The sequence below is a fragment of the Phalaenopsis equestris genome, unplaced genomic scaffold (genome assembly GCF_001263595.1).
Source record: "Phalaenopsis equestris unplaced genomic scaffold, ASM126359v1 Scaffold000130, whole genome shotgun sequence".
Taxonomy (NCBI): Eukaryota; Viridiplantae; Streptophyta; class Magnoliopsida; order Asparagales; family Orchidaceae; genus Phalaenopsis; species Phalaenopsis equestris.
Genome location: NW_018164572.1, coordinates 127,350 through 141,444, shown reverse-complemented (window position 1 = coordinate 141,444; position 14,095 = coordinate 127,350). Strand labels below are relative to the sequence as shown.

General features: G+C 40.6%; 1 protein-coding gene across 1 annotated transcript; it reads left to right on the top strand.

Annotated features, from left to right (window-relative positions):
* Nucleotides 1-6,658: 6,658 nt before the first annotated feature.
* LOC110021292 (G-type lectin S-receptor-like serine/threonine-protein kinase At5g35370) lies at nt 6,659-9,465 on the top strand. The gene has a single exon (XM_020719731.1). The coding sequence runs from the start codon at nt 6,808-6,810 to the stop codon at nt 9,454-9,456; it is 2,649 nt and encodes an 882-aa protein (XP_020575390.1). The 5' UTR covers nt 6,659-6,807; the 3' UTR covers nt 9,457-9,465.
* Nucleotides 9,466-14,095: the final 4,630 nt, after the last annotated feature.

Sequence of the window (14,095 nt, the reverse complement as noted above, 5' to 3'; positions counted from 1 at the left end):
TTGCATTAATAATCTCATGTCGCAATTGTGTTTTTTTTTTTCCCTAACAATTTTTAGAAAACTTGGTTGGCAGATGGTCGAGCAAAATGAAAAACGTTATGCATTTACATATCTAACCCCTAAGTTTTAATTTTTACTTGTACCTCAGATTAGCTACAAATGAAAAGTTATATTACCTTTAAAAAGTTAAAATAGTGATGTTATTATGATGATATTGAAAATTTGAGTGGGATGAATGATAAGAGAAAAGTTTATGAAGTTTAAGAATTGGTGTTATTTATGTAAATGCCCAAACTTAGGGTATGTTTGGAGAGAAAATATTACATACGTTGACCAGAAGATGATACAAAACAAGGAGGTCTCCATGTATTATTTTTTTGGGGGGGAATTTACATACATAACACCCAATTCTTATGTATTTATCTATCTCACACCCAAACTCTCTTTTTTACAAGCCAAGCGCGTAATTTACTGAAAATATATGAGAGAACTTGATTTTATTGATGAAAAGAGGGGTATAAATACCCAGTAGAAGACTTACTGGCAAGGTAAACAATAAAAACAGAATACAGTAGAAAAGGAAAGGAATAATAACAAAATATGAGAGGCATCTAATCTCTCTTATTTAAGGAGAGAAATAAATAGAGATTCTCAAGATCCCTCATATTATAACCCTCTAAATATAGAGTTATAATAAATATGAAATATAATAATTAGTATTTTTGAGATCTTTCAACACTCCCCCTCAAGTTGGGTTGTACAGATTGTACATGCCTAACTTGTTACATAATTCTTCAAAGTTGATTCTTGGGAGAGGCTTAGTTAGGATATATGTTGTTTGATGTCGGGAAGGAAAGTATGCAAGTTTGACGACTCCTCTCTCAATGTTTTCTGAGATGAAGTATCGATCGATCTCAATGTGTTTCGTTCTGTCATGGTGTACTGGATTCTTTGCAATGTTGATGGTTGTCTAGTCGTTGCATTGTAGTTTGACAGTTTTTTCAGTATGTATTCTGAGTTCGCTGAATATTCTTTGAATTCACATTCCTTCGCAGATCTCAAGTGCAAGAGCTCTGAATTCGGCTTCAGCGCTTCTTCTTGATACCACATATTACTTTTTGCTTCTCCAATTGATTAGGTTTCCCCAGACATAAGTGCAATAGTCGGAAGTCGATCATCGGTCTGAGCCATCCCCTGCCCAGTCTGCGTCTGAATACACTTTTATACTTCGATCCTTATTCCTTTGAAATAGTACCTCTTTGCCTAGAGTCATCTTGAGGTATCTCAAGATTCTATAGACTGCATTCATGTGTTCTTCCGTAGGGTTGTTCATGAATTAGCTAACAACACTAACAGAAAAACCAATGTCGGGTCGTGTGTGTGGGAGATAGATGAGTCGCCCCATGAGTCGTTGATATCTCCCCTATCCACAGGTGCGCTATTTTCTCAGTGTCGATCTTCTTATAGGGATCCATTGGAGTATTGACGGGCTTGCAACTGAACATATATGTTTCCTTCAACAGGTCCAATGTATATTTCCATTGTGACACAAATATTCCTCGTTTAGATCGAGCTAGTTTCATGCCGAGAAAGAACTTTGGGTTTTCGAGGTCTTTGATTTCGAATTCCCGAGTGAGAAGCTTTGTCAGATTTGTAAATTCTTCTTCGTGATTTCTAGTGAGGATGATATCGTTGACGTATACGATCAGAATTGCAATCTTCTTTTCGGGAGAGGTTTTCATGACGAGAGTGTGATCTGCCTGACACTGAGTATACCTGTATTTTGTCACTGATTTTGCAAATCTATCGAACAATGCTTGAGGAGATTGTTTGAGGTCGTACAATGATTTTTAGAGTTTGCAGACTTTGTTGCTTGGAAAGGATGCTTCTAGTTTGAGAGGTGCTTCCATGTAAACTTTTTCTTCCAAATCGCCATTTAGGAAAACATTTTTCCCGTCGAGTTGATGTAGCTGCCAGTCTTCATTTGTCGCAAGTGAGGGAAGGATTTTGGTGGTGTTAATTTTGGCCACAGAGGCAAAGGTTTCTTGGTAATCAATACCGTAGGACTGTAAAAAATCTTTTTCTACGAGACGTGCTTTTAATCTCTCAATTATTCCATTTGCCTTGTATTTGACTTTGAAGATCCATTTGCAGTCGATTGTTTTCTTTCCCTTTGGTAGGTCTAAAACAGTCCATGTATCATTCTTTTGTAGGGCTCTTACCTCCTCATTGATGACTGCTTTCCACCCCAGGTGTTTGAGAGCTTCATCAATCGTGTTTGGAACTTGTGTATTGTCGAATGCAGTGACATAGGCTCGGTAAGCTGAAAATAGTCTTTCATAAGACACAAAGTTGGAGATCAGATGCATCGTGTGTTCGTACCTGAGTGGAGGACAGATGGACCTAACACCTTTTCTTAAAGCAATTGGAATGTCGAAGTCATCAATCATAAGTATAGTAGATTCATGCTCAAGTGTGTTCATACCTGAGTGGATTTCTATAGGAGTTGGATTCGGTTCTGACTCTTGGATTGGTGATGGATGTGTTGGTTGATCTATGTGCGAGTTGGACACTTGAGAACTAGACGAAGACTAATTGTTAGGTATATTTTCACGTGAGTTGGATGAACTTGTTGAATCTGAATCGGGAGATAATGAGTTCGGTTCAAATGGTAAGGATTTAATGTGTGGTGATATGAACTCATTATCCCCCTAAGACCGATATTCCCTTAAAGTCTCCCCCTAAATATTATAATTAGGGTAGTCAGACTGATTTTCAAAGAAGGTGACATCCATAGTGTTGTAAGTTTTTATTGTGAGAGGATAGTACCACTTATACCCTTTTTGAAGAGGCGAGTAGCAGAGGAAAATACATTTAGTAAATTTGAGGTCAAATTTGTTGTGATTGTGTGAATGAATGTGAACAAAGGAGGAGCAACCAAATACTTTGATAGGTAGATTTTGGGTAATTGCCTTGGTGTGGGGAAATGATTTGAGAAGAAGTTAGACTGGACTTTGAAATTTGAGGACCTGAGAAGGCATCCTGTTGATGAGGTAGGCTGCAGTGGATACAACGTCACCCCAAAAAACCTTAGGTACGTTAGAAGAAAACATGAGGCAATGAACCACCTCGAGAAGGTGGCGGTTCTTGTGTTCAGCGATCCCATTTTGTTGAGGAGTCTCGACACAAGAACTGAGATGGAGGATGCCTTTAGAGGAGAGATAAGAGCCAAGGACGGAAGCGAAGTACTCCTTTGCATTATCAGTCTTGAGTGTCTGGATGTAGGCTTGGAATTGTGTTTGGATCATTGAGTAAAATTGTTCAAATAAGTGATCGACTGCAGATTTATCTTTCATAAGAAACAACCACGTTATTCAAGCGTGATCATCAATAAAGGAGACAAACCACCAAGTCCCGGTAAGGGTTGTAACACGGGAAGAGCCCCAAATATCGTTGTGAATGAGTGCAAAGGGCGGGGAAGAGGTGTAACCAACACGTGAAAATGACGTGCGAGTGTGTTTGGCAAGTTGACAAAATTCACATTGAAAGGAACGAACATAATTATTGATAAACAAATTTGGAAATAGTTTTGCAAGATACATAAAATTTGGATGACCGAGACGAAAAATGTCATAATATGATCTGGGAATCTTTATTGACACTAGATTGAAGACATAATGATGGGTAGACAAATGTCCGCAGCGAGGTCGTGGTGGTGAAGTACCGTTGATGACGTAGAGATCCGAGCACATCTCAACATTGCCAATCGTCGTCTCTGAGTCCTCATCCTGAAATTCACACATGGTAGGGAAAATTTAGCAATACACCTCAGATCACTAGTCAACTTTCCGATGGATATTAAATTACAATTTAAAGTAGGAACATGAAGCACAAATCAAAGTAGAATGTTTTGGGTGATGCGCACGGAGCCAAAGCCGGTGACTTTGGAGACAGAGCCATCAACAACGCGGATGGTGGAGTTGTCTTCGCATGACATATAGTCATGGAGAAGGGAGACATCACTAGTCATGTGATGAGAAGCACTGGAATCGATGATCCACTGACTGAGGGATCTTTGATTGACTGTGAATGCATGCTAGAACATACCTTGATGTGCGAGCAGGCTGGTGATGGGGTCGGGAACAACCATATCAGGTGGTTTGCCGATCAGTTTGTGCAACAAATCTAGTTGTACTTTGCTGAATGGACTGGGCGCTAGTGCAGGAAGGTTATCGGCAGCGACTCCGCCGTTGGCACGGGGAGCGCGATCAGACCGAGTCAGCACGTGTCTTTGTTATGGTCTGGTTTGCGGAAATGGTCGCACCAGGGACGGCCTTTGCGTGATGGGTTGTCGCTATGTCGAGGCGGAGGAACCCAAGCTGTAAGGGCAACCGAAGCTGGAGGGGCGGAGGTGTCAACGGAGAGATTGGGCAAGGTGGAGAGAGGCTTGGGCTTAATACACAATACACAAGAGCGGACATGATCGAGAGAGTTGTTGAGGCCGAGAAGGAATTTGAATATCTTTTTTTGCTCGATGATCTAACGGTATAAGTTGGAGTCTGGAGTGCATGATCAGGCATAGACTTCATACATATCAACCTGCTGCCAGTGACGTGAGAGGGCATTAAAATACTGAGTCACAGATTGATCACATTGGCAAAGATCATGGAGGATTAACTCGATCTCGAAGAGTTTGGATGTGTTATCTGAGTGAGAGTATGTCTCTCGAGCAATATCCCAAATACTCTTGGTCGTGTCGTAGAGAAGAAAATTTTCGCCAATGTCATTGGTCATCGAATTGATTAACCACGATATGACTATGTGGTTTTATGCATTCCATGTCTGGAATTTTGGGTCATTCTTGGTCGGAGCGACGACATCATCAGTGAAAAAGTCGTCATCTGCCGCAGACAAACATCATGACGGATTGGGACCACTGGAGGTAGTTCTGGCCATTGAATTTGTAGTCAGTGATGAAGGAGGAAGTGTCATCGATTTCGGTTGGAACAGGGGCAGATGAGGCGGAGGATATTTCTTGGGAGGAAGAAGAAAAGCCATCATACCGAAGAAGATTGGTATGACTCTGATATCGTGAAAAGATATGAGCAGACTTGATTTTATTGATGAAAAGATGGGTATAAATACTCATTACAAGACTTGTTGATAAGGAAAATAATAAAAACTTACAGTAGAAAAGAAAAGGAATAATTACAAAATATAAGGGCAGTTAATCTCTCTAATTTAGGGAGAGAAATAAATAGAGATTCCCAAGATCCCTCTTATAATTTATAACCCTCTAAATATAGAGTTATAATAAATATGAAATATAATAATTAGTATTTTCGAGATCTTTCAACACTTACCTATTTCACGACTCTCCAGTAGTGAAATTCATATTTTCATTCATAGATAGGGTACTTGGTTTGTAAAAATTAGAATTTGGGTGTAAGATAGGTAAATGCATAAGAATTGGGTGTTATGTATTTTTTTTTTTTTTTGCACACATCTTCACTGTCCTCATACATACATTCTGTGAATGTAATATTTTCACATATTTGAGACAATATTATGTTTGTTTTCTGTTTAAAGTTGTCATGACAGTTTAATTTGAGAAACTACTTTCTTGTTGTTTTGTATAATTTTATAGAGGGAAGGTATTTTATTTAATCTGAACCATAAATATAGTGATTGTTAGAAAGCTTTACCTATTTTTCTGAATATATATATATATATATAATTACCGCCAAGCATCTCAAATCCACTCATAATGTAATTCATAAATTGCAAAATTTTAATTTGAATTCATATCTATTCGAATTTTTTTTTTGTTATATTATTTAACAAGATGTATATATTTATTATAATTATCTCTTAAAAAAATTTAAAATTTAAATATTTATCATAATATCTTCCAATAAAAACGATACCCGGAAATCAATTCAACTATTAATTACGCATCAAATTTAACGGCACAGCTGACAAAACACACAACCATCTCCTTGCCAAGAAATATCTTCCGCGTGTACGGTTGGATGATTTAATATAATTTAACGGCACAGCTGACAAAACACACAACCATCATCTCATCTTATCATTCTAGACACTCAATTCACACCACAATTAAATCATCCAATTATATTAATAAGAGCCTGTCCCAGTTTGGACTAAAAAAAGCGTGCGCAGTAATTGCAATGGCAGGACTATTCATTATATTATTCAATGATCCAAATCACACACCAAACAAGAACATTAGAGGCAATCCCCATGTGAACTCAGTTCCTATCTCCTCCCCTCTGCCACCTCTTTCTCCTCTCCGCATTCAATGACTTGTTGCCTCCCCCTCTGTACCGTTGAGACTCGGTCGCCTCCAATCTCTGGAGGTTGAGCTGATTCTATTTAATAACAATTTATTTATTTTAATTTTATTTTCACATCAAATTTAATTAAACTATTAAATTCACGTGTTTGTTTCTCATAAATTTTTTTTTAGAAAAATTATGTAATCCTCGAGCTTTAACAATTAGAGTTAAAGTATAATTTCAGAAAAAAATATATATATGAAGTTATGTTTGGTTAAGCAATTGACAGATTTAAAAAATTTTAAATAAAAGAAAAAAAATATATAATTAGAGTAAAATATGATATTAATTTGGAGTTGAATAATTAATTAGTTTCGAGCTATGCGAAGAAAACTACGGATTTGCGATTTCGAGCCTACTTTCGTCTCTCCCAGCTATCCTCATGGCGTCCTTCCACCGCCCACCTGAATATCCCGATGGCTTCTGAGCCTAGAATCCAAATCCCCACATGGCCCCCACTCTGCGTTGCCTCCTTTTCTTCATCTTCTTCCTCCTCCTCCTCCGCCGCCGCGCAGCAGCCGCCCCTGTCTTCACCGAATTCCTCTACCCCAATTTCTCAGCCTCGAGTGTGAACTACCTTGAGAAAGGCGGAATCTTTTTCTACTCCAACACCTCCACCTTCTACGGCACACTCTCCTCCCAAGCTCCGCAATCCCCCTTCGTCTTCTCCATCGTACACTCTCCGACCTCCGCCGTCGTCTGGTCGGCGAACGCCGCGAAGCCCGCGCCGTACACTGCCGAGCTCTCCTTCAACGCCACCGGATTCTCCATCTCCTTGCCAGACGGTACCGTTCTCTGGGCCACCCCGAAGCTCCCTCGTCCAGCAAACGCCGCTTGTCTCCTCGATTCAGGGAATCTCATCGTCCTCGATGCAGCCAACGTCTCTATGTGGCAATCCTTCGCTTATCCCACCGACACGCTTCTATCATCCCAGCGCCTTCCGTCTGGAAGCTACCTCTCAACTCCCGGCGATGATTACCGCCTCATGGTTACTGACAGCGATGCTGTACTTCTCTGGTCGATCGGCGACGCTCAACAGTTCTGGCGTTTATCTTCCGATATCCGCTTTTTTAAGGACCTCAACTCCCAGGTTGCTTACATGGCGGCGAACGAGTCCGGGCTTTACCTGTTCTCCTCCGCCGGGACTGTTGTGTTCGAGGTTAGTCTCCCTCCGACAAAGCTACGCATTTTGAAATTGGAGTCCAACGGTCAGTTCATCATCAAGGGTTACTCCGGCACGGGTTCCGCACTGGATCAAGCGCTCGTTGCGCCGAGCGGCTTATGCGATCTTCCATCGTCCTGCAAACAGCTCGATGTCTGCACCGTGCAGAACCAGGCTGCCACCTGCAATTGCCCTGCTTCGTTCACCGCATCGCATAACGGCGGTTGCGCGCCGAGCGATGGCTCCACCGTCTTCTCTCCATCGGGGTGCACCAGCAGAAACAAGAGCCAGGAAAGTTATCGGAGCTTGGGAGGCGGAGTCGGGTACATCCCGAACAAATTCGCGAGTCCGGTGAGCTCGGGAAGGGATTTCGCTTCCTGCCGTGATTTTTGCAGCGGGAATTGTACTTGCCTAGGGTTTTTCTACTCGGCATCATCACAGTCCTGCTTTCTGGTTAAGAAACAGATCGGTTCCCTCGTTAGCAACACCAACGATGGAGTTTCGGACACCGGAGTCGGATACATCAAGGTACTGGAAACCCCTCAAACACCATCGGTTTCAAGCAGAGGCTCTTCCTCCTCCAATCTTCTCCCGATTCTCTTACCTTCCATCGCAGTATTCCTTCTTATCATCGTCCTGATCTTCGCCGGAACCCAATGGCATCGCCGCCGTCGCCGACACCATAGCGGAAAGAGAAGATCCCGAACCTCATCGTCCTCAAAACCCTCTAATATGAAAGATATCTACCTCGGCCGGAATCCCGCATGGCCATCCCCAGGCGACGAACACGGATTCACCGGCGACGACTCCAATTCCGATTCCGATGAGATCTCCATCCCGGGCCTGCCAACCCGATTCACCTACTCCGACCTCGCTTCCGCCACCGATAACTTCAGCGTCAAGATCGGTTCCGGCGGTTTCGGCGAGGTTTTTAAGGGACAACTTCCCGATAAAAGTTTTGTAGCCGTGAAACGGATCAGCGCTGCTCTCGGAGGCGGAGTTCACGGCAAGAAGGAGTTCTGTACGGAGATCGCCGTCATCGGCAACATCCACCACGTGAACCTGGTTCGCCTCCGCGGATTCTGCACCGAGGGCCGCCGCCGGATGCTGGTATACGAGTACATGAATCGTGGATCCCTCGAGCGCCCCCTATTTGGCGCCGCTGGTCCTGTGCTGGAGTGGCAGGAACGGATGGACATTGCCATCGGAGCGGCACGAGGGCTTGCCTACCTCCACTTCGGCTGTGATCAAAAGATCATTCACTGTGACGTAAAGCCGGAGAACATACTCCTCCACGACGGCGGCGGCGTTAAAATCTCCGACTTTGGTCTTGCAAAGCTCATCAGTCCGGAGCAGTCCAGTTTCTTCACGACGATGAGGGGGACAAGGGGATACCTGGCACCGGAGTGGCTCACCAATTCGTCAATCTCCGACCGGACAGACGTCTACAGCTATGGAATGGTACTGCTAGAAATCATTCGTGGTCGGAAGAACAGGACTGTTGAATCTAGCGGCGGAGGCGGCGGTGGGTCGTCGAGTGGCGGATCTGGGATTGGAGAGGTGGGGTATTTTCCGATGGCCGCATTGGAGATGCACGAGAGGGGAAGATATTTGGAACTTGCGGATCGTAGGCTGGAGGGGAGGGTGAGGGAGGAGGATGTGAGGCTAGCAGTAAAGGTGGCATTGTGTTGTCTGCATGAAGATCCTGGGCTGCGGCCAACCATGGCCAGTGTGGCAGCAATGCTCGAGGGGGCGATGGAGGTGACTCAGCCACGGCCGGAGGCTCTCAATTTTCTTCGGCTATATGGAAGGGGGTTTGTTGATTACGGCGGCAGCAGCACCACCACCGGAGAGCAGGTCACTGGTACTACAAGCAGCAGCTCTGCTGTCTCCTACTCTTACATGACCTCGCAGGAGGTATCGGGGCCAAGATAGACATTTTTTGCAACAAAATCGATTGTTCTTTGTTTGAAACTTGTTGCAGAGATCCCGCGTGGGAAGCAGCTTGAAGATGAGACAAATGAGCGCAGGGGAAGAGAAATGCTTTTTTAAACCATCAAATGTATGTAATGCATTTGCAGCATAATCTATGTTCATATTGTTCCAAACACCATTGTTGATTGAAGACTGGTAGAAGAGTGGACAGAGAGATGTTTTTTGTATCATTTGAATCAGTATATTGTCAACATCATGTAAAAAAAGTGACATTTGATTGCATCTATGTATATTGTATGTGCAAACGATTTATTTTACATATCTAATGCCCAAAAAAATTTGTATTTACCAATATCACATTTAAATTTTTCTAATTGCGCAGACCTGCCGCTACATTTATCTTTAGTTTAACATCCCTGATGACGTCGGCTTGAAAAGCATGATTAACAGTGTTAGTGATGTTATTATGTAGAGCATAATTGGGGCCACAACTATCATCTCAAAGCCCTCAATTTCACCAATCAGCTCTGCTGTGAGTGTCGGGATGGGTTTGGTATAAACAATGTTGAGGCGCAATCTTCCCAGTGCTACAATTTTTGAGAGAAAAATTGTGATGAAACCCCAAAGCATGGAGTTTCAGCACCATATTTGAGCTCAAGAGCATCATGGCACTAAAATTAGTTTATATATTGTCGATTGACACTAGGGTGTCATGGCACTAAAATTAGTTTATATATTGTCGATTGGCACTAGGGTGTTGTTATGGTATGATTCATATATGACTCATATATCATATCGGGACAGATGCTGGATCGAAGCGGAGCGGAGCGGAATAATCTGTCCAAATTGGGAAGTTACGTGGGTTGGGGTGCGGGGGCAAAGCCCCGCGGTTTGGTACAGGGGTATAGTTGTAATTACATATTGTGCCTAAGGTTTACTCCTGGGGTTATAAATAGGTCTGTTAGTAACCACAGGAGGTATTCCTAATTTCTGTAAACTCTTTTCTGAATATTGAAAGGAACTCGCCGCTCTGCTCCCGAGGACGTAGGCATCTTTGCCGAACCTCATTAAATCTCTGTGTTCTTCTGGATTTGTGTCGTTCTTATTTTTCCTCGCCCTAATTTTCTCAACAAGTGGTATCAGAGACTGGTTCGAGGGCAGGGAAGAAAATTTTCATCGGCGCAGGGCGACAAATCTTGCACGACGAAGGCGCAGGTTCCAGATCTTCGCACGAAGGACAACTCGGCCGCAGAGGTTTCGTGTGAAGGGCTTTGGATCGGGTGCAGGAGAACGAAGTTCGGGCAGGATCGCGATCCGTTGTTCGGCAGTTCGCGGTGTTGTTCGGAAGGCTGTTCGACGAAAGAAGCGGCTCGGGAGAAGGAATCGCGGATCGCGGAAATTTCGGCTTCGGCGGAGAAGGTTTTTCGGCGGATCGGCTCTTGGGTTCCGATTTTCGTCGGCGCTCCGAAGGAAAATTTCGCCGGAGGCGTCGAAGCTCACGGCGGAGGCTCGCGGGAGGCAGAAGGCTTTTGGCGGAAATTTCGGCGGGGAAGGTGCGGTCAGGTTCAAGAAGATCGCGCGGGGGCAGAAGGAAAGGAGCGGAGCTGGAAAGGAAGCTATTCCCTGCCTTTTTTGGAGTAAAGGAAAGTTTTCTTTTTTAAATTTACTTAATTAAAAGAGTCATTTTTAATTAAATTGATTTAAATTAAATTAAGTAAATTTAATTAAGGTTTTCCTTGCCGGATACGGAGAGGAAATAAAGTGAATATTTATTTTTTTTCTTGGAGGCGGAAAGAAAATTTTTTACTTTGCTCGAAGTTTTCAATTTCAAAAGAAAAAAAAAATTCTAAGGATTTTTGCAGAGAAATTTTTTTGCAGAAAGTTTGTTGCAGAAAAGTGACTAATTGTCGTCTGATCTTATTCTTTAATCCGGAAAGACACTTGTAACACTTCTTTGTAGTGGCGATCAACCTCAGTGCATATTTTGAAAGTGTAGTGAGCTCAGGTTCATATTGCATGACTGTCTTCTCTCCATGCACCAACCTAATGAAATATGTATTGCATCTGTTTCCGAGCGGATAATGGTACAAACCACTCTCTGAAAAGTTCAATAAAATCCTCCCAACTTACCATCACGTTGGATATGTCCCCTAACTTGTCCTGATGCGGCCCACACAACCACATTTCTACTTTTCCATCAAGCACAAATTAACTAATGGTGCTCTTCTTTCATCTGGACATGCCATGTTGTCTAATATCTTCTCCATTCACATCAGTCAATTCTCTGCTTCAATCAGATCTTCAGTTCCATTAAATAAAGGTGAACACAAATATTAAAATATCTTCAAATACTTATCAATATCAACTGTATCACTTTCATTATGCTATGATTTGAACTCTTGAATCAACTGTCATCACCGCTATCATCAGGATCAGGTATTCATGTTCACAATAATGGCAGGTAGTACTTCTTCATTTCCAACCACATTATCCTCTTCTATAATTTTGCATTTGTCTGAATTAAAATAATTACTTAATTAGTGTTAACTTAAATTTTTAATTTTTTATGATTAATTTCATTGTAATTATTTTATTGACTCTTTCATCAAGATTGCATTACTTAATTCAAAATTTTATCTTTGATACCACTTTTGTCACGATTTGATCGGGGACTTGGAATTTTTCAAGATTTGAACAGACGGTTGGACAATGGTAATCAAAGTTTTTTTTTTCATTTTTATAACTAATATTTAATCATCTAAACATAAATAAAAATGTCACTATAAAAAAGAAAATAAATAATGCAGTTAAATTAATCTTATTCCTAGGTGTGCGCATCTTTTATAAATAATTTCCTATATTATTATCTTTACACAATATTTTAGCCAGAAATGTTAATGTAAAACATAATGAGCTAACCAAAACTAATGAATTCTCATACTTCTAAACTATAGTAACACAACGAAAAAGAAAATAATATGCATACAAGTTAAACTTTTAATAAATCAATATAAGAGCATTTGACAATTTATGTTTATGAATATGATCAATCAAGATATTTCAAAACTTATTTTATCATACTATTTAATTTTAATATCACAGGAATACCATCTAAAATTGTAATAATTAAGACACATTAATATTACTATTTTTTTTCAATTACGTGCACAGTTATCTTATCATTCTTTAGTTAGTTCTATGAAGGAGTGAACTCTATCATAGCCAAACATGCACATGCAAACATAATATGAATTATTTCATTTGCATTTTAATTACATTTAAAATCTTTCTTATATAATATGTATATGTAATAAATAAGTATATGCAAATCTTTGGCATGCATTTATAGATTATCAATTTAAATAATAGGAGTATTAAGTTATGCTAACTAATATTATTCTAATGCGACTAATTTAGAAGAAATATAAATTTATTGTCATAATTTAGAAGTAAAAGTACTCACATTGAGTTCAGAAGATTCCTTGTATGTTATATCAGTTTTTTTCGGTAGAAAAAAAATCTACAGTAGTGAATTAAATGATTAATTATATATCTTTCATTTCTATATCATTTGCGTATTATAAAATATATACATAACTATTAATTAAATAATATTTACATTAAATTCTAAAAATTAACTTAAATAAAAATACCTTAATCTTACCAAGCTCAAATAGGCCTTTGGGATCAGCTCTCTTGTTCGAAGCTTCTTCTCTGTGTGAAGCTTGTCCCTTCCTCCTTTTCCTGCTCGTGCATCAACATAGCCCAGCAGTTCACCCTTCTCGTCTGCTTTGCTCGACGACTCCTTCAGATTCAATCTCAAGCTTTGCCACCCTCATCGAGCCCTAACACATCGTCTTCTTTGTTAGATGATCATTAACGTCGTCGCCTTCTGCTCGCTCCATGAAGGCGAGTATTCTCGCTCTTTGTCTGCTTCTTCTTTCTTCCTCCTTTTGTCTCTATTTAAATTGTACGTCCTGACGATTCATTTCCTTTTTTAGTATACAAAACACTTTGTTCTAATTGACAAATTGTTGTAAACTGAGTGTTACATTTGATCACCTTCATGTACGGTGTCGTATACATTGTGCAAAAGAGAACTAAATGAGAGGAGACAAGCACGCGACGGCTCGTGTTCGGGAAGGAGACGGAACCAGTGAACTGAAATCAAGAAGGTTAAACAGTTTAGGTTTTTTTGTAATTTCTGATAAGTCTATTTCAATTTAATGTTTACTGACTACTAATATTAAAATTTACTTAGTAATGTAAAAATTGAAAGTTGAAAAAAATTATAAAAAAATTATAAATTGAATGATTTAAATAGGAGATCGGGATTGTGTAGATGTGCAAGAATAAGAAATAAAACAAGTAATTGAGGTAAAATTCTACTTGCAATTCCTTTTATTTTTGCAAGGGATTTTCGCAGCAGAAGGGGATAAATTATGAAGAAATATTTTCTCCTGTGGTCAGACATATTTCAATCAGGGCAGTGCTTGCATTAGTAGCAATTTGGGATTTGCATTTGGAGCAGATGGATGTTAAAACTGCTTTCTTGCATGGTGATTTGGAGGAGCAGATTTACATGAAGCAGCCAGAAGGGTTCACTCAACCTGGACAGGAGCATCTGGTTTGCAGGTTA